Source organism: Acomys minous (genome assembly GCF_964271855.1).
Source record: "Acomys minous genome assembly, chromosome: 14".
NCBI classification, from domain to species: Eukaryota; Metazoa; Chordata; class Mammalia; order Rodentia; family Muridae; genus Acomys; species Acomys minous.
Genome location: NC_140496.1, coordinates 42,348,807 through 42,372,442, shown reverse-complemented (window position 1 = coordinate 42,372,442; position 23,636 = coordinate 42,348,807). Strand labels below are relative to the sequence as shown.

The following is a 23,636-nucleotide window of genomic DNA, read 5'->3' as shown; positions in this document are numbered from 1 at the left end:
TTTTGCAAGCTTCATGTCTTAGGTTAGGTAATAGAGGAAAGGCAGTTATTTCCACACTTGGGTGACTGTCGTTCCCTTTAACCTAACTAATCTAGGCTTTGATTTCTTTCTATTTATCTTTCTGTCTATCATCTAAATACTTATCTGTCTATCTATTGATTTATACACCTACTTGTTTCTTCTGAAGTGCTGGGTGTGAAATCCAGGGCTTTCTACACTACTGCAGAGCCATCTTTCTAGATTTTATTGATTTGTGTATTCCTCTACAGCCCTGGCAGGCCTGGCAATCTCACAGCCTGGGATGGCAAGATTCCTGCCCCTGCTCTCAGCATCCTGAGGTGCAAGCTGTATCCCAACACACAAACTCTGGCTCTGGGTTTTCTTATTAGAGCACAGAGTAATGCCTAGCCTGGAAGGCGCTGGGAAGGGTACGAAAGACTCAGGTTCTGTCTCCCCTACAAGGCCCTCCCTGCTCACAGGAGGCTCAGCTTCTGTCTGGACCCGGCTGGGTGCCTCATCTCTGGCATTCCAGTGGCAGTTTGTTTACAGTCCCTGTCCCCACGAGGCAGATCATAACTGCTCTCCACCCGAGTTCTAGCTTCCCTGGGTCCCTCCAGGATCCCAGCCCTAAAGAGAGTGCGGTACCCTCCAATTCCACCTGCACATTCCACTCCTTAGGAAACATCGAAGTCCACTGGACGAGCTGAATCCGTTGCTCACACTCATACAAAAGCGCCTCAGAAGCCTGAGAGCTAAGTTCTCCTGCCAAGTCCTGCGTGGAATGGGAGTCTGGAGAGATGCAGCAGTTCCTGTGCTCCTAATTCCTCAGTAGGCAGGTCGACAGCTCCAGTTCCAAGTGGGTACAGGCCCTGCCCCCTTCCGTTCCGATTGGCTGGTTCGGATTCTGGGGGCGGAGCGTTCGCAGGGATTTAGCTGAGCACAGGAAACCCGCGGAAGTGGAGTTGCCGGAACCATGGGCACCCCGTCGCTGTCCTCTGGTGTCCATGCTGGTGGTCAGAGGGCCGGGTGTCTCTGGATGAGTTTCTGCACCCTAGGTTTGCCTGTCCTGCCTGTTTCCTTTCTCTTCTTGTTGTTACTGGTCGCGCCAGGCGCTCGGGCGGCCGGCTATGAGGTAAACTGGGCCTCAGGAGCAGCGTTGTATTTGGGCTGGAGTTGAAGCAGAGGTTGGGGCACTACTGATCCCTAGGTGACTGCTGCTTATCAGACGCTGTGGTCTCAGTGCGTGCATTGCGTCTCTGAAAAGGCCTGGCGTGAGCCTGAGAGCAGGCTTGCATGTGCTTATGTCCGTGTCCCTGGGACTCCAGGCAGCCAGCTTGGCCTTTGCACACACTTACCTGTGATTGGTTGGGGAAAGGATGAGCAGTCACTTGGGAACAGGACTCGACGCTTTGCACAGGTTGTGCTTGCTGTGGTTCCACTTGCAACGGTTAGAAGCTTGGTGACTTTTCACCACCCCCAAGTCATATTTGGGGCAGTTTCCCTGGCAAAGCTGCCTTGTGAATCTATATCACCTGGAAGTTCTCCCTCCTCCCTTTCCAGAGTAGGACTGTGTGAGCTGGGCTGCTCCTTCCTAGGCACCTTCCTTGAGGCTGCCTGGGGTCCTGGTTTGGCCTCTCAGCTTCCCGATTTCTTCCTTGTGCAAAGTCACCTCTCTACACCTCAGAGGAGGTCTCAGAGTCCTGGCCTGACAAGCAGACCTAATATGTGCTTGCACCGCCTCCCTGCCTGCTGTGTGACGCTGGAGGTCAAAAGTCAGGTCTTGACCATGCCAGGCAAGGTTCTACCTCAGAAGCCCCAGCCTACCTGCCTCTCAGAGTCTCGGTTACTGACATGGAATGTGTATGTTCTTGGGGTCTCTGTGCAGACATGTCCCACAGTGAAGCCAGGCATGCTCAACGTGCACCTGTTGCCTCATACCCATGATGATGTAGGCTGGCTGAAGACAGTGGACCAGTACTACTATGGCAGTGAGTAGAGATGGGGGTGGGGTGGGGGCCTCTACATCTTTCAGGGACCTGGATATTGGGGTAAGAACAACGGGCCCTCTGGACTCATGTATGAAGACATATGTTCTAGTGGCCCCTCCCCGCCTGACCTTCATGTCCACAGTTAGGAACAACATTCAGCACGCGTCAGTGCAGTACATCCTCGACTCGGTAATCTCCTCTTTGCTGGCGGACCCCACCCGGCGCTTCATCTATGTGGAGATGGCCTTCTTCTCCCGTTGGTGGAAGGAGCAGACCAAGGCGACACAGGACAGCGTGCGGGACCTGGTGCGCCAGGGTGAGCCTGCACCAAGAAGTGAAAGGAGGAAGTGCAACCAAGCTTGTCCTTCTGCAAACTGCATATCTGAATATATATATATTATATAATTATATATATAATATATATATATAATTTATGATGACTTATTGGGGCAGTGTCTTATTCTATATTCAACCCTGACCTGGAGAATGACTTGTAGACTTGGCTGGCTTTGAACCTGTAGAAATCCTGCCTCCCTGGCTCTCTCATGCTGGAAGGGAAGGCGTGGGCAGCCAGGCATCTCTGAGATTTTTATCGTGTTATAGTGTGCACACTCTGTACCCAGAGTTCTAACAGCTTACAGTCTGTCTTCCTGTGGAGAAGCGTGTCTCGCCAGGCCCCCTCCAGTGGCTCCTCGGGGAGGCCAGCCATGCAGGTCTTTGCGCACTGGCTCTGAACTCCCCTCCTCTCCTGGCTCCATGCACAGCATCTTCTGATTCCCAGCCTTGCCCACGATGCCCACTCCCAGCTGCGCCCCTTCTCCCCTGGCCTCCCCTCCACAGGGCGCCTGGAGTTTGTCAATGGTGGCTGGGTGATGAACGATGAGGCAGCCACCCACTATGGTGCAGTTGTGGACCAGATGACACTTGGGCTACGCTTCCTGCAAGACACATTCGGTAGCGACGGGCGTCCCCGTGTGGCCTGGCACATTGACCCTTTTGGCCACTCTCGAGAACAGGCCTCCCTGTTTGCCCAGGTGCCAGCCACCCTACTGCTTCTCCTTCACTTGGCCTGGCTCCTGCTTTAGCTGCTCACACCCTGCCCTCCTCTCGTGATCTCTGCGGCTAGACCCTGGCTTGCTGAGACCCCCTGTCCAGGCTGAATTTGACTCCTGTGAGTTAAGTTCGGCCCTGGTCTATGTCCTAGGGACCCACGGGTGCAGACTGCTCTGCGTCTCCAGCTGGCTCGCTCCTTCCCTTGATTAGGCCTCACTAGAATTTGGGCTCCACCACTGAGCCATCTTTCTATCCCTGAAAAGCCTAGGTTGACTTGGACATACTTTCCTATGCTGTCTGTCCCCCCTGGGCCAGAAGGCCCTGCACTGCTTACCCCACCCCTTCTGTCCTCCCAGATGGGGTTTGATGGCTTCTTCCTTGGGCGCATTGACTATCAAGATAAGATTGTTCGAGAGGAAAAGCTGAAGATGGAGGAGGTGTGGAGGGCTAGTGCCAGCTTGAAGCCCCCCACTGCTGACCTCTTCACTGGTAAGTGCGCGGGAGAGTAAGGTCATCGGCCCTCAGGATCAGAAGGGTCCTCTGTGATTTTGTGATATGCTGTGATTCTCTGAGAATTGATAATGGTTTTTGAGTGTGGATGTGTGTGAATGTATGAGTGTAAGTGTGAGAGGGTATGGTGTGTGTGTGTGTGTGTGTGTGTGTGTGTGTGTGTGTGTGTGTTAGCCATTTTGAATTTGGTTTATCCTGGGTGTTGTGTCACTGTGTCGGACTCCAAGACAGGTCTGGGGTGCTGAATCTGGTTTGGTCTACAGGTGTGCTCCCCAATAATTATAACCCTCCGAAGAACCTATGCTGGGATATGCTATGTACAGACCCTCCCGTGGTAGAAGATCCCAACAGCCCTGAGTTCAATGCAGATGTGTTGGTCGCTGACTTCCTGAAGCTGGCCTCCTCCCAGGTAACCTAGCTGTCTCAACCATGACCAGGGCATGGAGGCACAGACCCCAACCTATCCAGAAGCCTCCGTGGGATTTCTCTTTCGGATTTATTGTGCATTAGCAGGATACACGAGGGGCTGGAGAGACAGCTCCGCACTAAGAGCACCTGCTGCTCAAGTAGGAGACATGAGTTCAGATCCCAGAGCCCACACGAAAAGCTAGTCATGCGTGTTCCTGTATGTGGTTATGTGCAGCCCCAGCTCTGGGGCTGTAGAGACTGCAGGAGCAGTGGGCCTTCTGGGCCTCATGATCGGGAAGAAAATGCAAGTCCAGGTTCTGGGAGAGTCTGACTAAATGAATAGGCAGAGAATTGTTGGAGGACGCCTGACACTCTTCTCTCATTTGTGCACGCGTGTATGGATACATGATATCACACACACACACACATGGGAATATACGTCATAAAAAATGTTGTGCCAGCTGTACTCGTGAAAACTTTAATCCCAGTACCTGAGGGTGGGCGTCAGGCAGTCAGGTCTCTGTGAGCCTGAAGCTGGCCTGGGAGGACATAGTGAAAGCCTGTGTGAAAACAAAACAAAGAAACAAAGCAAGGAAGTGGCCAGTGAGATGGCTGAGGGGTAAAGGTGCTTGCTGCCAAGCTTGAAAACCTGAGTCAGGTTCCAGAGCGCACTTGCAGTGAGGAGAGCACTGACTCCTGCATGTTGTTCCGTAGTCTCTGAGCGGCTGCTGTAGCGCGCACACCTTATGTCCCCTCCCATAAGAAATAAACATTGAAAAGGAGGAGGGGGGAGGAGGGCAGAGAGTGCAGCTCAGCGCCGTGGAGCCTCCTCTGAGCACGGGACTGTAGAGTACCTCAGCAGCTGCTGGCTGTGTCTGTGGTTTGCACACCAGGACTTAGATATCCCAAGCTGGCCTTGAGCTTGCTATGTAGGGGAGGCTGGCTGTGAACTTCTGCTCCTCCTGCCTCCAAATGCTGAGAGTAGAGATAGGCCCCAGCATGCCTGGGGGGCAAAGGCAGGCTTGGTACAGCCGGTCCTGGACTCTATTGTGGGAGCTTCACACTCTGCCCTGCACTGCTCACTTCCGTGTGTCCAGCTCCCCATGTTCCATAGTCCCCATGCAGGAAGGACCTTCTTGTTTGTTCATTTGTGTTCTGTTTTTTGTCTTGTACTGTGTATCTACCCCGGGGTTAGAGGGTACTAGTGTAGTGTTCTGACACTGAGCTATATCCTCAGGTCCCCACATGTAATTTTGCACCATGAGGCACTGGGAAAGCCTGGGACTCCCAGGCCTGAGGACTGCCTTGTCATCCACAGGCACAGTATTACCGAACCAACCACACCGTGATGACCATGGGTTCAGACTTCCAATATGAGAATGCCAACCTGTGGTTCAAAAACATGGACAAGCTTATCCGCCTGGTCAACGAGCAGGTCAGTGCCTCCCTGTGTGCGTTACTTAGCTTTCTGTCATTAGCATCAGTGCCTGAGACGGGCAGGGAATAAACAGAAACGAGTCAAACAGAGAGGTCACCCTAGAACAAGGGACACTGAGGACTGCTCTGAGTGAAGGCCAGTGTAGGACTGGTAGATGGATGGGCACTCACACACGCACGCACAGATACATACACACAGAATATTGTCTCATCACCAAAAGCATACACACAAACTAAAATAGAGAAAAGTATTTCCTTCCCCCCCCCCCTTTTTTTTTTGAGACAAGGCCTTTTGGTATAGTCCTGGCTGTTTTTGTATTTGAGGCAAGTACACCCACTAACCTATCTCCCCAATAATGTTGCTTTATAATTATTCTTTCTGGCTAATATCTCCTGTCTCTTGAGGGAGGCTGAGGCCAGAGGATTGCTATGAGCTCAGGGTATAGTGGGCTACATAATGAGCAACAAGGGCACCAAGTTATCTGTAGTGACAATTCCAGAATTTGGTTTCTTTAAAACCACAGACATGTGTATTTGTTTAAATCCCACGTGTGAGGTGTGGGGCTTCTTTGGGTTGTCTACAGCAGCTAGCTATGATTTGTCCCGTGCTCTAGCAGAGCTGTAGAAGTTGCTGCCATGGGGTTGGGGATTTAGCTCAGTGGTAGAGTGCTTGCGTAGCAAGTACAAGGCCCTGGTTTCGGTCCTCAGTTCTGGGAGAAAAAAAAAAAAAGAAGTTGCTGCCATTGTGTGATGTTTGGAATTCTGGGAAAATTTCAAAGGGTATATAAATGCTAGGGCCCTGAGAGGCTGGGTTGATGGCTCTCGGTTGTTCAGTGGGATTGGTTGCAGTGTGTCAGTAGCTGTGCTCAAAGAAAAAACAAATGAAATGAAATTAGATTCAGGGATCTCTCTTCCATCTTTCTTTCTCTCCTATGTAGTGATAGGGGGTGAGCCTGGCGGGGGGAAAGGGTAGGAAAAAGAACCCATCATGAACGAATACCAGCTACCGTTCTCTGTTTAACAACAACAGCAAACTCAAATAAGAAACATGTAAGGATGCTAGCCCCAATGTCTTCTCAGAAAGCCTTTTCCACAGGGGAGGCAGGGCCTTCTCTCTGTGCTCCTAGATGCTGCCACTATCACCCAGGATGCTCCATCTGGGGCCGTTTTAACCTAGGATGCTCCATCTAGGGCCGTTTTAACCTTGCTGGCCCCTCCTTCCTCTGCACTGCACTCTTGTACAGGAATTCAGAAGCTGCCTTCCCTAGGTTTAGGTGGGTCTACCAGCTCAGGCATGTTAAAATGCTGAGGGATTGACACTGAGGATGTGTGGGTGCAAATGTACGGTGGGCCTCTGAATCTGACTTCCACAGCTGCGGAGTCAGTCAAGTGCGCATCCAAACACTGGAGAGAGAAGCCAAAGAAGGTAGAAGCTGAGGCAAGAGTAGCACAAATTCATGTTCTGTCTGGCTGCAGAACAAGTCCAGGGCAGCTCGCACAACTTAATATGACCATGTCTCCAAAGCCAAAGTGAACCAAAGAAAATTGAAGTAAATTCTCCCAAAAGGAATCCATCTGGGAGTAGAGGCATGAGTAAGTCTCTGAGGTCAGTTTCCAGAAAACAAACAAACAAACAAAGGAAAATTGCATTATTTCCCTTTGTGCAGGGGCATCATTGGACCTGAGATCAATTTTCAGCTCCCACACTGGCAGAGGGTGACCCTGTTCATTGAGTCTCTGCTATGTACACTGAGGACACAGCATGAAGGAAACAAACAGCCTTTCCCATAGAGGACTCGAGTTTCTCTGTGTCATCAGTTGAAAGGGAGCCTCCATGTCAGGAGACAATGACATAACTCTGCGTCAACGAGCATGTGCTCGGCACTTTTAAGGTTCTGAGTCCATCCCCAGTGCTACTGAAAAAAGAAAACAAAAAACTACTTTTGGTGGTTTGACAGTGCTTAAAAAAAATTTTTTTTTGGGCTGGAAAGATGGCTCAGAGGTTAAGAGCACTGACTGCTCTTCCAGAGGTCCTGAGTCCAATTCCCAGCAAACACAAGGTGCCCCATTAACATCTATAATGAGATCTGGTGCCCTTTTCTGGCCTGCAGGTGTATGTGCAGGCAGAACATTGTATAAATAATAAATAAATCATAAAAAAATTATTTCCACCAAGAAGAGACTTGATACCCTATAAGCATATAAAGGGAGAGGAAGTCCCCCTCAGTCACAGTCATAGGGCAGGGGAGTAAGGGGGAAAAGGGAGGGAGGAATGGGAGGATACAAGTGACGGGATAACCATTGAGAAGTAATAAGAATAAATTAATAAAATAAAATTAAAACAAAACAAAACTAATTATTTCCATGCTATAATAGCATACTTATTTCTCCTTAATAATAATTATTATTGTTATTATTATTATTAAAAAACCAAGCTCTCCTATAGCCTGGCCTCTGCTTGCTTTGTAGCTGAGGATGCCCTGAACTTTTGCTAGGCCTGTACCTCTGGAGGAGGAGGGTCACAGGAGAGGAGGAGGAGGAGGAAGAGGAGGAGGAGGAGCTGGAGCTGGTACCAACCGCGTTACACACCCGGATCCCTCCTTATTTTAAATAATGATGTTGGAATTACTTAGAAGGTTTTGTAAACTTAGCTGCCTGCAGCTGCCCATACCTGTAGTCCCAGCTACAAGGGAGGCTGAGGCAGGAGGATGACTTGCACTAAAAGCTTCAAGGCCAGCCAGAGCTCCTGGTTAGTAATACCAGAGGCTGCCTGAAATATAACAAAGAGGAAAGGAAAAGTTATGCTATTCCTGAAATGCTTTGAAGGGCAACCGTGTTGACTCTTGACCTAGACATATGCCCATATTTGGCCGTTGTTCAGTACTCAAGTGTGTTTAGGGGCTGGAGAGATGGCACAGCAGTGAGGAGGACTAGCTTTCCTTCCGAGGGCCCGCATGGCGGCTCACAGACATCTGTATCTCCATCCCGGATGCTGACATCCATTCTGGCCATTGTAAGGATCAGGCAAGCAGGCGATGCATAGACAAATGTGCAGGAGAGACATCTATACACATTAAATAAACAAAATAAATATGAAAAGCAACAACAGCCAAGTAGAGAAGTTGATCCATTGGAGGCCTGTGGGCCCCGGAAGGTGCGCACCCCCAGGCTCACACACTCCTTTCCCCAGCAGCAGGCAAACGGGAGCCAGGTCAATGTTCTCTACTCCACCCCTACGTGTTACCTCTGGGAGCTGAACAAGGACAATCTCACCTGGTATTTGGGGCAGGGACTGGGGAGTTTGGGTGGGGTTGGCATGCTCCGTGGAGTGTGACTGCTCTCCATGTCCCGTGCAGGTCGGTGAAGGAGGACGACTTCTTTCCTTATGCCGATGGCCCCCACATGTTCTGGACTGGCTATTTTTCCAGCAGGCCAGCCCTCAAGCGCTATGAGCGTCTGAGCTACAACTTCCTGCAGGTGCGTGAGCATGTGGGCATCCAGGAGGCCCAGAGGAGCCCTGCCCAGCACATGTCTTTCTCCTCAGGTGTGCAGCCAGCTAGAAGCACTGGCGGGTCCTGCAGCCACCGTGGGACCCTATGGCTCAGGAGACAGCGCTCCCCTTAGTAAGTGTCATCTGTGGACCCTGGGATTGAAGCCAGAGTCCAAAACCATCTCTTGGGCCCACTTTACTTTTGGTGGTGCCTGGGATCGAACCCTAGACTTCTTCAAAGCCAGACAGCACTATACGTCTGACCACTGATCTCCATCCCTACACTTTGAGTTTCCTTTTGAAGAACTTATGTTGTTGTAAGACACGAAGTACAGATGGCTGTGAGCTACCATGTTGTGTCCCCAGTCAAACCCTGGTGCTTTGAAAAGTCAGCCAGTGCCCTTAGCTGCCAGGCCATCGCTCCAGCCCCCACAGCTGTTCTTAATTCTCCCAAGAGCACTGCTCCCCAGCACCGGACCGTTTGTGTGTGCTTGGTTGGTGGTGGGCTCAGCATGGTGTGAGAGGGCAACTGACTGGCATTCTCTTGGCAGAGGAGGCAGTGGCTGTGCTCCAGCACCACGATGCCATCACTGGCACTTCAAAACAGAATGTTGCAGATGACTACGCCCGGCAGCTGGCAGCAGGATGGGGACCCTGTGAGGTGTGAGGGGCAAGGGTAGAAATGCACACGTGTGTGTGTGTGTGTGTGTGTGTGTGTGTGTGTGTGTAGGGGACAAAACACTCATATGGGCTTTGAGGGGAAGCCAAGAGTGAGGAGGGGTCTATTCTTGGAAAAAGGGGACTGGTTATAGGTAGGGGGCGGGGTCTATTATGGGCTCACCCAGACTGCCAGGGCTGCAGACCTTGGTGCAGGTCTTTTGGTGATCCTTACCAGGTTCTGGTGAGCAACGCCCTGGCACGGCTGAGCAATTACAAACAGAGCTTCTCATTCTGCCGCGAGCTCAACATCAGCATCTGTCCAGTCAGCCAGCAGTCAGGTCACGTGAGTCGGGGCTGGGAGCAGGAGGGACAGGACCCCAGACTGTGAAGTCTGCAGTGAAGGGGATGGAGTGGTTGCCTCCTGTAGTTTTGGAGGGCATTGTGGGTGCAGGAGGCTGGTATAGGGAGTTGATTCCTGGAGGCAAGGCTTGCCCTGGAAGGCCAGGCTGTGTGGGCAGCTGCACTGCTAAGGGCTGGGGTGGCAGCTGTGCTGTGACTAGGGCTTCTGATGTAGTTCCAGGTGACTGTTTACAACCCCCTGGGGCGGAAGGTGTCTCAGATGGTTCGGCTGCCAGTCACCAGAGGCGTGTTCATCGTGAAGGACCCTGAAGGCCACACAGTGCCCAGCAATGTGAGCTGCACATGCAATGGTCCCTTCCCAGTCCATTTTCCCCAGGCCGTCTGGATGCGCCCATGTGTTTCTTCCTTGTCTGTTTGTCTCCCAGCTCTGTTCTGAATCGCAGCCTCCTGGGGAACATCTCTCTCCCAATAGAGCCAACTTCAAATCGTCCCCTGGGATTTCTTTCCCTCCCTCCCTCTGTCCCTTCCTTCTTTTCCTTTCCTTCCTTCCTTCCTTCTTCCTTCCCTTTATTTTTTCCTTTCTTACTTCCATTCCTTTTTTCTTCCCTCTGTCCTTCCTTCCTCCCTCTCTCCCTCCCTCCCTCCCTCCCTCTGTCCCTTCCTTCTTTTCCTTTCCTTCCTTCCTTCCTTCCTTTCTCTCCCTCTCTTCCTTCCTTCTTCCTTCCCTTTATTTTTTCCTTTCTTACTTCCATTCCTTTTTTCTTCCCTCTGTCCTTCCTTCCTTCCTTCCTCCCACTCTCCCTCTCTTCCTTCATTCCCTACTTCTTTCGTTCCTCCCTCTCTCCCTCGCTCCTTCCCTCCTGACCCTCTCCTGTTTCTTCCCTCAGACAGGCTCTCACTGTGTAACCCCGATAGCCTCCCATTTGTGATCTTCCTGCCTTAATCCCCTGCTTGTTAAGATCGCAGGTTTGGGTCACCTCACTGTTCCGCATCAGATTTTCTGGTTATGGACGGACCCTTCTCCCCAGGAGGTCTCCTCTTCTGACCTCTCATCCACCTCTTTCTCTGTTTGCTGACTCCTCGCTTCCGTATGTAGCTGCACCTTCCTCCTCTCTCTCCTCTCTTCTCTTCTCCTCCTCTTTCCTCCTATTTCCTCTCCCTTCATGGAGGTACAGGTTGTGCTGACAAATGCTCTTCCGTCTCTCCCCATCACAGCCAGGTTTTCTCCCATCTATTGCTTGCCCTCTGAGGGTGGTGTTGTCACCCATGCTGGTTTCTTTGTGTCTTCTTGACCCTGATGAGCATCCTGTCCTCTCTCACTCAAGGTGGTGCTGATTCCCGACTCTTACAGTAAGATGTACGAGTGGGAGCTACTGTTCTCGGCCTCGGTGCCTGCTCTTGGCTTCAGCATCTACTCTGTGACCAAAATGAGAGGCCCTAAGTCCCAGACGCACAGCCTGACGGCCCCGCCCAGGAACCCCACGTCCCAGGTCTTATCCATTGAAAATGAGGTGAGATTGTACCTGCTCTCCTCTCCTTGCCTCTGTGACAATGACAGTGTTGTAGAAGTATTGGAATCTGCGTCAGGAGGTTCTGGATCCTTGGTTTCCCCTCATCTCTCCCGAGTATGTGTTCTCTAGTGAGGAGGGTGACCTGTGAGGCTCAATTTCCTTTCTAAGCAGTCGTGTAAATCCTGTCACCATGAGATTGATGTAGGTGCGTGTCCTTCTGCTCCCGCTAATAGCCAGGGTCATCCCCAGATGTGGCTGTCAGCTTCCTGTCGGGAACAGAGGAATCTTGAGATCAGAGCTGCCAGGTCTTTCATGGCCAGCTAGAGTCTTAGGGCGAGGCTCATGGGCTGGGGAAGGAAGGTTTCTGTTCTCACTAGGGGAGGTGGAAATAAGTTTTCTATGGGGTGTTATAGGCTTTGTGTGTGTGTGTGTGTGTGTGTGTGTGTGTGTGTGTGTGTGTGTGTGTTTTGGGTTTTCGAAATAGGGTTTTTCTGTGCAGCGTTAGCTGTTCTGGACTTGTTTTCCAGACCAGGTTGCCTTCAAACTCACTGTAATCTTCCGCCTCTGCTTCCCTAGTGGTGGGAATAAAGGCATGTGTCACCATGTGTGCCCAGTTTGTTCCTTTAAATGAGACTGGTGGGATTAGAGAGCAGTGAAAAACATAAAAAATGATAAATAAATAAATAAATGAATAATAATGCTTTGGTAGAAAACCATTGACACCTTGTCAGCTCAGCCTCTGCCCTCACATGCATGAACAAGAATGTACACACACAATCATATACACATGCAAACATGCCACATACAGAATGTCATATGACGATATTCCTATAAAGATAATTAATGTCCATGCAAGTATCATTATGATATATTCATTGTTACTATTCAATTTTTTTTATCTTCCTGTTTATTTGAGACAGGCTTTCTCTATGTAGCCTTGACTCTTCTGCTATTCCTGCTGGCCCCCAAATCACTGAGATCAGCCTGCCTCTACTTCCCAAGTGCTGGGTTTAACTTCTCTTCAGATTCTTAAAAAATAACAATATTTTCTTTATGTGTTTGGGCAAGGATCTCAGAGCAGAGGCTGTCCGTGAACTCGGCAAGTTCAGAATGACATAAAATCCAGCTCTTCCTGCCTCTGGCTCTTGTGTGCTGGGTTATAGGCATGTCCCACTGTGCCAGACCTGTATTGAGCTGAGCCTCAGTCTCAGAGCTTCCCACATGCCGAGCACCACCTCTGTGGCGATGCTGTGGTCACTGTTGGGGCATGAAACTGACTCTGTGGAACTAAAGCCCTGCGGGTCCTGGCGATTGGCTGATGGGTCAGGTGACACATTGGTCAAACCCTGGAGCAGAGGAGGAGTGAGATCCATGCAGGGTGCCATAGTTGGCCTGTGCTGCTGTGGGGTGAGCAGCCAGGGTAGGAGAGTGAGGGTGTCCGCAAAGGGCTGAGTTAGTCCCCGAGGCCGCGCTGTGCAGAGAGTGGCCAGATGGGGCTAGAGTTGACTGAAGCAGCTGTGACAGGAGTGTTTGCTTACTGGGTCTCGAGCAGCAGAGAGATGAGGGAGCTGAGGCCAAGGAAGGCTGAGGAGACGCTGGTTTACATCTGTGCTCCCTTTCCCCATGCAGTACATACGGGCCACGTTTGACTCTAGCACAGGGTTACTAAAGAAGATTGAAAACATGGAACAGAACCTCTCGCTCCCTGTGAGCCAAGGCTTCTTTTGGTGAGGAAGGGCTCCTATGTCGGGGAAGGGCCACAGGGCTTGGGGCGGTTGGCATGGATCTGAGGTCCCCTCCCTGATGCGTGTTTTCTCTGGTTCCAGGTACAATGCAAGCACTGGAAATGAAGAGAGTAATCAGGCCTCTGGTGCCTACATATTTCGTCCCAACCAGCTTGAGCCATTGCCTGTAAGCCGTTGGGCTCAGATCCATGTCCTGAAGGTCTGTGTTCTGGGAACCATGACTGGGCTTTGGGCGTGGAGAGCAAATGTGGAGTTGGGGAGCAGGATGTGCCACATATAAGGCTTGTTTAGAGACTATTACACTCGGGGTGTGTGTGTGTGTGTGTGTGTTTGTGTGTGTGTGTGTGTGTGTGAGTGTGTGTGTGTACGCACGCACATGGGTGGAGGTTACAGGACAGTTTGTAGGAATCTACCACATGGGTCCCTAGGATAGAATGTGGGTCACCAGCCTAGGCAGGAAGTGCCTTTACCCACTGAACCAGGTCTCTGGTCCACGACAGAGTTTTACTGTGTAGCTCAGCCTGGTTTCACAACTCTTGATCTTGCCTCAGCCTCTGGAGTGCTAGGGCTACAAGAGTGCATCACCCTGCCTGGCTTTACTTTTCCTTTGCATATGGAGAAAGACCCCAGGCTCCAGCTGCTGATGCATGAAAGTCTCTACCATAAATGTCTCTGTCAACATGTTCAAATCCATTCCTAGCTTTGGAATATGAGGAGAATGGGGTAGCAAGTGTACTAGGTCAAAGTTCACCAAGGTCTTGGAAGTGGGTTTGTTTCTTGGCCTGTAATTGAGATCCCTTGCATATGCAGAAAGGCCTGAGTTCTGGGTCCACACCAGCACAAGAGAGCAGCTAGGACAGGAACACTTGGGTAGCTGAGGGAAGAGCAGCCCAGGCTTAAGGCCTAGGCTTTGTAAGGTCTCTATCTCTGTCTCTGTCTCTATCTCTCTCTCTCTCTCAAATACACACACACACACATGACTGTCTCTGATTGGGGTCAACATGATTAGCAGTGGAGGCTCTCAGGATTTCTGAGTCATTGACAACTACAGGAACGTTATTCCCTCCCCAGTTAGCAAAGTCAACAGGTTGCTCAGGTCCATGAGCCAATGTCTCAGCAGCAATGGCTGCATTGACTGAGTAGACAACACGGCAAAGAAGAGCGATTTGGCAGCCACACCTGCCCTGAGGTTTCTGTGTCTCTCCCTCAGGGTCTAGGTTGTCACTTGGGTCATTGCTGGTAGGCAGGCTCCCTTCTTCATGCTGGACACCCGTGTTGCACTGTTCTCTTCCTTCAGCTGTAGCCTCTGGAGATGCTCTGCAATCTCAGTGTCCTTCTTTCAGAGACTGAGCCAGTCTTTCAGGTGTCCACACTGGCTTTCCAGCACCCTGAGGAAACAGAACAAACAAAGCCTGAGCTTCAGGGAATTTCTGGATCTGGGCCACTCAACTGCCTGATAATATCTTTCCAAAGGCCTGAGACCCTGAGTTTGAAAACCGGGTGGCTCAGTGTGACAGCCCTGGCTGTCCTGGAACTGGCTGTGTAGACCAGGCTGCCCTTGAACTTACAGAGGGAGATCCTCTTGCCTCTGCCTGCCATGTGCTGGCATTTACACTGTGCTCCACCATGTCAGGCTTATTTTGTTGAGTCTTAGTAGCTTGTTCCTGACATCTTTCTGAGTAACTATCTTCCACAGTAAATCTTCACTCCTGAGACACAAGCTTTTCCCCAGACTCTCTGCTCAGAGGCAGGGAAAAATTCACCATTAATAGAAGGAAGTGGACACAATGTCAAGGGGGCAGTTGGTCCATGCTGAGCACAAGCCTGCGTAAGATCCTTAAGAGTCTTAAATGAAGTGGGTTTATAGCTTCTGACTGTTTGCCCAGGTGATTAGGATCCAGCCTTTCACTCACAGGAAACGAGGCGACTCTTTGGTGTCTTTCTTTATGTTCAGGCTGACTACAGGTCTCTTGGCTGGGAGACCCGTGCTGTGACTTAAAGGGAATTAATTCTGTCTTGGGGAAAAGCACTCCCCATCAACCTCAGAAAGAAGTGAAGGCCAGCATCAGGGCGGGAGGGGGCTCTCTTTGCTCTCAGAACGTGGTGGATAGGGCTGAGGAGTGAGGAGACTGGAGCTGGAGGAGGGAGAGCAAAGCCAGCACAGGGAGGAGGAAACCCTGAACCTCGTCACAGAGACACTGCAGCATTTAGGCTCTAAATTTTCTTCTATTCCCAGTGTTAGTTCTGCCTTTTACTGATCACTTTCCTTTTATTGGTGACCCTGTTGTTTTTATCTACTACTGCTTTAATTTCTTCCCAAGCTGAAGAGCATCATGAGGAGATTTTCTGGTCCTCTTGCATCTCATTCTCCCTGCTTTGTTCCTCCTAGCTGGGACCAAGTCTGGGATCCTGAGATCCCTCTTCAGGAAAGAAGGCGAGAGCTCATCATGAATTCCAGGAGTCCATCACCTGGTGGTGGCTGCTGTAACTCCTCCCCCAGTAACAAATTGTTCAGATCAGGAGAGAAGTGTTTCTCTTTCGACCCTGAGTGTCCCATCATTTTTACCTCCAATGAGTGCACCTGCCTTATTATACTTGTGTGCCCATGATTTCCACGGTTTCTCTTCCTTAACATTTTTCTCCTTTTTCTTTTCTATTCTTTCTTTCTTCCTTCCTTTTTTCCTTCCGTCCCCACATTTCAGGTCCATCTTCAGGTGCCTCTTGTAGGCGCCTGTGCTAACTTTCTAGGACAAGGTCACCTGTGACCGTTGAGAGGAATAAATCAGGGCAGGTTGGAGGGGCCACAGCACAACTGCGGCTGTGACAATCTTACTGAGAACAGTTACACTTTGTATACCTTTATCAACAATGGACTACAGTGGCAATTGTCAGGATCCACACAATTGTGGTTGTCAGAATACAGTGAGGTTTCAAGCTGCACAGGACACACGGGACAAATGTCTAAGACCCTTTGTCGTGTCAAGCATCCATGCTTCACTGACTTCCAAGAACTCACAGGGAACAGAAGGTGACCTGAGAACTTCACTGCCTGAGGGAGCAAGTTGGAATGGAAGGTACATTGTGTCCCTGGAGGGATTGACCATACTCAGAAAAACCTTACGACACATGCCTCTCTAGGCAGCTTGTCACCCAACTCTGTGGGTCACCAAACACGTGCATACATGAAGGCGCATGCACATGTGCTAGGATAGACACAGGAACAGCAAACAGAATATTTATTTTTTTGTTTTTTCCCTTGCTTGTTTTTTGAGACTGATTCTCTGTGTAGCTTTGGCTGTCCGAGAACTCACTCTGAAGACCAGGCTGGTCTTGACCTCACAGAGAGCTACCTGCCTCTGCCTCCTGAGCGTTGGGAATGAGGGTGTGCGCTACCACCATCAGGCTCTCAATAACATTTTTATGTGGGGGGATATTTGATATTTCACACTTAATTGATCTTGGAATCTCAGGAGGCCCCTGATGGTTTTCTGATGTTTTCTTCTAAGGTAGAAAAGGAGTAGATGCAGGGTTCTGAGGGCGCATTTGATGGGGTTCCCCTTTAGGCAAATGTCGACACACCTGCATTAGAATATGGGTTGGTCTTCGGTAAAAGTTATCTAAAACAACCGCGCTTGCAGCCGCATGAGATTCTCTTCTTCTGGGCCATGCATGATGATGCATGCTTTTAATCCCAGCACAAGAGGCAAGAGAGGAAGATCTCTGAGTTTGAGATCAGCTAAAGCTACGTAGTGAGAACTCATTTCAATTAACAAAACACCCAGACTCTAGCACCACCACAACTCAGTGGGTAAAGGTGCTTTCCATGATGCCTGACCACCTTGTTCAGTCCCTTGAATGCAAATGGTGGGCAGGAGAACCAATTCTAGCAAGTTGTCCTTTGATGTCCACATGTATCCTACACTCAAAACAAAAAAAACAAGAAGCTGTGAGAACATCACACCGAATCAGTCTGAGAAAGGTGGTAGTGGAATCTCCCTTCTTGGAATTCATCACCATATGGGCCCCCCCTTGCCCAAGACACGATTTCTCTGTCAAGCCTTGGCTGTTCTGCACTCCTTTTGTAGACCAGGCTGGCCTCGAACTCACATCCATCCTCCATCTTCTGCCTCCCTGAGTGTTGGTTTTAAAAGGGTTGTGCTATCACTCCCAGCTGCCAATGGCATTTTAACCATTGCTGACACCAGCCATCCTGTGTGCCTATAGACAGCCTTGGTGCAAGAGATACACCAGAATTTTTCAGCCTGGTGTTACCAAGTGGTTCGCCTGTACCCAGGGCAGCGTCATTTGGAACTGGAGTGGACAGTGGGACCAATCCCAGCGGAGTAAGTAGCATAAAGCTTTCCGGAGTAGGGAGCAGCACAGAGTGGGGTTCAGGAGGGACTCACAAGGTGCCTTTTCCACTGAGTACAGAGATGGTTGGGGGAAGGAAATCATCAGCCGCTTTCACACCCCGATGAAAACGGAGGGACAGTTCTACACGGACAGCAACGGCCGCGAAATCCTGAAGAGGAGGTGGGAAGGGGCATCCTAGGGAGTTTGTGGTGTGTGGATTTCAGTGCCATGGGACTTGATGATGAGGCTGAAGAAGAAACAGGACCCCAAATGTGATGACACTGCACCTCTTTCCAGGCGTGATTATCGACCCACTTGGAGATTAAATCAGACTGAACCGGTGGCTGGAAATTACTATCCTGTCAACACTCGAATTTACATGACGGTACTTGCCCTGCCACTGCATCAGACTAGGAAGCATCTCCCACATACCTGGGGCAGGGTGGGCCCAGGAGGGCCCCACAATCTCAATCACCCCTTCATCTAGGATGGGCACATGCAGCTGACTGTGCTGACGGACCGCTCCCAGGGGGGCAGCAGTCTTCAGGATGGCTCATTGGAGCTCATGGTGAGAGGGGAGCCCCTCCAAGCTGGGTTTCTCCCATATGGCCCACTCAGAACCAGCCATGCATGAAGGCTCTTGTTGGTACCTGTTTTCTGTGTGTGGCCTTGGTCCCACCCTCTTCCCTTTCCCTCCCTTTCTTATACTGGGATAAGGGCCTGCTTCAATGTCCCTGGATTCTCTGTAATATTTCTACGTTCCACTTTCCCCTTCTCCTTCAGTCTTTAATAAGGACTTGAGCTATCCCGTTAGGATCCTTTTGGTACGCCCTTCCCTTCCTTAGTCTTGGGCTGTTGTCCCCTGGACCTCACTTCTGCTGGGGTCCCTGACAGTCCCTAACCTCAGTCATCATTGTTGAGCCCATCTTTAGTGTGTGTTGGAATTCCTGCAAGCGTGTGCCCAACTTCTTACCTGGGCTCACTTGCTAGTTCCTCACTCTTTGCTGGCCGCTCCTCACAGGTGCACCGACGGCTGTTGGCCGATGATAAGCGAGGTGTGGATGAGGCCCTGATAGAAGCAGGGAGTGGAAAGAGGGTGCGAGGGCATCACCTTGTGCTTTTGAGTTCTGTCAGAGACGCGGCTGCAAGGCACCGACTGCTGGCTGAGAAGGAGGTCCTGGCCCCTCAGTTGGTGCTGGCTCAGGGTGGTAGCAGTGCATATGACTCCCAGGCAGCACCAAAAATGCAGGTAAGAGACAGCAAGGCTCGCAGAAAGAGAGACCTTGGATGACGCCCCCTAAGCCCCTCTTTCTGGAGTGAGGTCCTCCTCAATGTCAGCATTTCCCCTTCAGGATGAGCGCTGCCCTGTGGTCAGCAGCTGGCTTCAGTACTGTGTCCCTGCTCAGTGTCCTTTCCCACTCAGGACCAAGCCTCATTTCCTGCAGGTCAGCGCTGACTGCCAGTCAGCCTATGACCACTGCCCTGCACTCATCCCCTTCTTTCTGCAGTTCTCAGGACTTCTCCAGGACCTACCTCCCCAGGTGCATCTCCTTACACTGGCCCGGTGGGGCCCCAAGATGCTGCTGCTGCGCTTGGAGCACCAGTTCGCTGTGGGAGAAGATTCTGGTCAGAACTTGAGCTCCCCTGTAACCTTGAACTTGCAGGTGAGGAGGGTTGAGCTGAGATGACAGGCTGGAGCCAGGCAAAGGCTGGGCTTGCTGGCTCAGCTGGAACCTTCCACTCCCCGCAGAACCTGTTCCGGGCCTTCACCATCACCCACCTGCAGGAGACCACACTGGCAGCTAACCAGCCCCTGCCCACGGCTTCCAGGCTCAAGTGGAGGACAGAAACTGGTGAGGACCTGGCAGGCGTCCTGCCTGGGGCTGGATGCTCAGGGGCAGTGGGAGGAATTTGCTCAGAAGCCGATGCAGAGCTGGAGCACAGGGTCTTAGGAGTGAGCAGTGGGTCCAGCAAAGAAGCAGTGCACCTGCAGTTTGGGGCATGGGCTTTTGTCTCAAGGGTGAGTGGGTGGTGTAGGTGACCTTTGGGGATCAGAGAACAATGGCCAGAGCTGGAGAGGGTTTGGGGAACCTTGGGTGACCCTCAGGCACAGGAAGTATTTAAAATCTGGGAGTGCGGTCCTGGTGCGGAGTCGTGAGTGCAGCCTGCATGGGTTTGTTCAGGCCTCTGTCTCTTCCCATCCCAGGTCCTGTGTCGAACCCTGCTCCCTCCAAGTTGGACCCTACCTCAGTCACTCTGCAGCCTATGGAAATCCGTACCTTTTTGGCCTCAGTTCAATGGCCAGCACCCAGCTAGGCCTGCCAGCAGGATGGGCAGGCCTCCCCTTCCATTGGTGTAACCTCCCCAAAAAGTCATTAAAAGGCTCCTACAAGGACTCAGGCCCTTCAGTGACTGTGAGTTATTTTTTGGGGGGGACATCAACTGTGCGATATAGGGAGGTCATCAAAGTGTGGCTCAGCCCTGACCCCAGGCTCTGTGTGAAGGTGTCTCCTCAGTGCAGTCATCACAGCAGCCTCACAGTCTCCACGTCTCACTCCTCATCATGGGCTCTCTAGGAATATGCTTCTCTAGAATGTAAACAGTCCTCTGTGTGTATGTGCATGCCCCTGTGCTGTCATGTGGAGCCGGAGGACAGCTTGCCAGAGCCACTTATCTCCAGCCTGGGACCGCCAGGGAGCTTTTCAGGTCGTGGTGTATGTGCTTTCACCCACTGTACCGTGTTGTTGGCTGTGTTGTTGGCTGCAGACAGGGTTTCATGAATCCCAGTTTGTCCTCAGACTCACTACTCACCAAGAGGGATCCTCCTCCTTGCACCTCATGAATGCTGGCAGTGGAGTCAGGGTCCTCCATGACAGGGAGGCTGATCATGGGGACTGAGTGATGGGAAGGTCATGGGTAGCATTCCTCTGCTGCGGGTGGTGGTGGTGGTGGTTCAGGCCACCAGCACTCAGGAGGCAGGGGCAGGCAGGTCTCTGTGAGTTTAAGGCCAGAATGTCTACAGCGTGAGTTCAACCATTCCAGGGCTACATGACACACCCTGCCTCAAAACAAAGCAAACCCCAAAACAACATTGCTTTGTTGAATACAGTCTTACACCAGGCAGGACAGCATTAGGACACGACACAATCCCAAGGCTCCTCTGGAAGCTGAGATCATCTTTTCAGTTCAGACTGCCTATGGAGGGGCACTGGCTCTGACCAGGCAGCATCTCTCAGTCCAGGTCCTGTTCCCTGTCAGAGGATGACTACATTTGTCCCTGGTGGGGGGAGGCCATAGGCATGGCACCGGATCCCCCTGGATGTTCAAGGCCAAATTCAAGGAAGGTACGCTGGGCATGGTGGCGCAGGCCTTTAATCCCAGCACTCAGGAGGCAAGGCAGGCAGATTGCTGTGAGTTTGAGGTCAGCCTTGTCTACGAAGTGACTCCAGGACAGCCTAGGCTACACAGAGAAGCCCTGTCTCAGATAAAGAAAAAAGAAAATAACCCAAATATCAATAAATGAATAAAGAAGCACCAAATTATAGGAATCTGATAGCTTGGGCTGGTTCTTCAGTGACGTCCTCTGATGGTTCCTGCAATTCCAAGTAGAGAGACCTGTGGGATCTGTGCTGGCTCCCTCACGTGGGCAGCCTTCTTCACCTGCTGCAAATCCACTGTGCTTCCTGAGAATTTCTCTACACGTGACAGTCTCTGTCCTTGGTCCTGTATTGCAGGCAGGTCCCTTTGATTCAGCTCTTTTATTTATTTATTTTTATTTAGTTTTTGAGTCAGAAAAGGAATATAGCATTTTTATTAACTACTACTTTAACTAGAACAAAGTAAAGACACAGTTAACAGTTTTGGTTCATTTATACACTACATTAAATAAGTTATGCACAGAGTTAAGTAACAAAAGTTCCTATTGAGTCAGATGACAAAGCACAGAAAATCCAGACTCAAATGCGGCCTGCAGGTGATTTCACTTTCATCTCCTATCTCTTCAAACCATGCTTGCAGGCGTGGCTTTCTATTCACGTACATTATTGGTTTTCTGTATGGATGGAACTTGGAAAGCCACAGAAGTGGAGCGAAGGCCTCACATTAAACAGCCCTTTCAGCCGTTCACTGAACATGACTCACTGTAAATCCTATGTAAAACAGAATATATTATTAATTATTAATATATATTCTGTTTTCCTTTTTTTCTTTTCTTTTTTCCCAGTGAGGTTTTCTCTGTTTAGCCATGGTTTTCCTTACTCAGGATACCAAGCTGGTCTTGAACTCACAGAGATCCACCTGCCTCTGCCTCCTAAGTGCTGAGATTGAGGGAGAGTGCCACTACAGCCCAGCTTATATGGATTTTGATTTTGTTTGTTTGTTTGTTTGTTTGTTTACCTGTTCTTCTTTTTGTCTTTGTGGGTTTTTTTTTTTTTTTTTTACATACTCTTCCTCTGTGTAACAACTGTTGCTGTCCTAGAAGCTGGCTCCGGAGAGCAGTCTGGCTTTGAATACATGACATTTCTTTCATCTTTCTTTCTTTCTTTCTTTTTTTGTTTTTCGAGACAAGGCCTCTCTCTGTAGCCTTGGCTGTCTTGGACTTTCTCTGTATCCAGGCTGGTCTTGGACTCACAGTGAACTACCTGCCTCTGCATAATTGAGTGCTGGGAATCAAAGGCCTGGGCCAGGGTGATTTTAATTCTGTTTTCAAGTTAAAAAAATTTTTTTTTGAGAATAGTTTCATTGTGTAAGTCTCACTGGCCTCGTATTCACTACATAGACAAGGCTAGCTGTGAACTTATAATGGCTCTTCCTGCTTTTAATTTACAATGATGGTCCTGTGTCTGCCTCTGCCTTCAAAGTGCTGGTGTTACAGGTGTGCACCCATGTGGTGGTTTGATTAAGTTTGGCCCTTACAGATTTGTGTGTTTGTATGCTTGGCCCTAGGGAGTGGTCCTATCAGGAGCTGTGGCCTTGTTGGAGGGAGAGTATCACTGTGTGGGGGGCTTTGATTTCTCTTGGAGGAGAGTCTCCTCCTGGGTGCCTTCAGATTAGGATGCAGAACTCTTGGCTCCTCCAGCACCATGTCTGCCTGCATGATGCCATGCTCCCACTGCGATGAGGATGGACCACACCTGTGAAACTGGAAGGAAGCCCTAATGAAACGTTTTCCTACACAAGGGTGGGCTTGGTCATGCTGTCTCTACACAGCAACAAAACTCTAAAGCAACCACCATTTCCAATAAAAATTGATGTGTTCAACATTTGTGTCATTTAAATATTTTGGATAAAAAGCTTAAAGAAAACCTTCTATGAGGTTTTGTTTTGTTTTGTTTTTTTTTGGTTGCCATCTTAAAAACATGGTGTCCATGTAATATGTTGTAAGATCCTGCCATCCTTAGTGTGGAAACTCACCTTATATTTTTCTCCTGGAATCTGCACTAATTTGTAACCCTCTAGTCTCCCAATTCAGTACCTAAAGCATAAAACCAGAAAAATCATAGTAAACTCTTAGAACTATCAAACGTCTTTATAAGTTTTTTGTCTGAAAGGGGATCCTAATGCTTGGTTTACATCAATGCCAACAAATTTTCACATTCTAATGTTCCAGATTGTGATAGTGAGCAAGAAATCACTGTCACTAGGCTTGGTGGCATGGGCCTTTAATCCCAGCATTGTGGAGGGAGAGGCTGGCAGATCTCTGAAAGTTCGAGGCCTGCTTGATCGAATCACATCACGAGTTCTAGTCCAGCCAGGGCTACCTAGTGAGACCTTGTCTCAACCAAAGGACAACCCCAACAAAGAAACTTTCCACTGTCAGGTCATTAGGTAAGTGAAGGAAATGGCGTGGTCCTTACCCACAGAGGCCAGGTTCCTCAAAGTTTCCCACATCACATCTCTGGAGAGTTCCTGCTGTGAAGGATGCAGCTGATGCCACTCTTCCTGAGTGAAACTCACACACACTTCCTCAAAGGTCACCGACTTGTGGAGGATTGCCTAGAGTGGATGTAGCAACTGTCAATCAAATGCTGTTTAGCCAATCAACTGGACAGAGGGACAGGAAGTGGAAGGCGGGACCTCCTGGAGAGGGGAAGGAACCAAGACTGACCTTTGAAGGGGAGAG

General features: G+C 50.2%; 1 protein-coding gene and 1 long non-coding RNA gene across 4 annotated transcripts; one reads left to right on the top strand and one right to left on the bottom strand.

Moving 5' to 3' along the window:
• Nucleotides 1–9: 9 nt before the first annotated feature.
• On the top strand, nt 10–19,910 carry LOC311583147 (lysosomal alpha-mannosidase-like). Of its 2 annotated transcripts, none has more exons than XM_084756474.1 (24): nt 10–1,132; nt 1,886–1,988; nt 2,131–2,304; nt 2,829–3,022; nt 3,398–3,530; nt 3,815–3,960; nt 5,278–5,394; nt 8,590–8,672; nt 8,753–8,873; nt 8,941–9,019; nt 9,438–9,547; nt 9,782–9,889; nt 10,121–10,237; nt 11,232–11,417; nt 13,047–13,144; nt 13,244–13,361; nt 17,387–17,505; nt 17,594–17,695; nt 17,813–17,900; nt 18,003–18,083; nt 18,537–18,764; nt 19,024–19,179; nt 19,266–19,368; nt 19,722–19,910. In XM_084756474.1, the coding sequence occupies exons 1-24, from the start codon at nt 974–976 to the stop codon at nt 19,829–19,831; spliced, it is 3,033 nt and encodes a 1,010-aa protein (XP_084612600.1). In that variant the 5' UTR covers nt 10–973; the 3' UTR covers nt 19,832–19,910. The 2 variants fall into 2 exon arrangements, with proteins under 2 accessions (XP_084612600.1, XP_084612599.1); XM_084756473.1 differs by having other exon boundaries at nt 8,587–8,672.
• On the bottom strand, nt 16,963–23,520 carry LOC311583187. Of its 2 annotated transcripts, XR_014774393.1 has the most exons (5): nt 23,371–23,520; nt 20,327–20,508; nt 18,489–18,584; nt 17,569–17,762; nt 16,963–17,078 (listed from the first exon to the last, which is right to left on the bottom strand). It is a non-coding gene; the product is annotated as an uncharacterized lncRNA (long non-coding RNA). The 2 variants fall into 2 exon arrangements; XR_014774394.1 differs by lacking the exon at nt 20,327–20,508 and having other exon boundaries at nt 23,371–23,515.
• Nucleotides 23,521–23,636: the final 116 nt, after the last annotated feature.

Excerpts from the sequence above, each read along its gene's own strand:
- LOC311583147 (XM_084756473.1), top strand. The coding sequence starts at position 974 with ATGGGCACCCCGTCGCTGTCCTCTGGTGTCCATGCTGGTGGTCAGAGG. Across the intron at positions 1,989-2,130 it reads GGACCAGTACTACTATGGCA|TTAGGAACAACATTCAGCAC; the intron begins GTGAGTAGAGAT and ends TCATGTCCACAG. Across the intron at positions 17,506-17,593 it reads GTGGGACCAATCCCAGCGGA|AGATGGTTGGGGGAAGGAAA; the intron begins GTAAGTAGCATA and ends CACTGAGTACAG.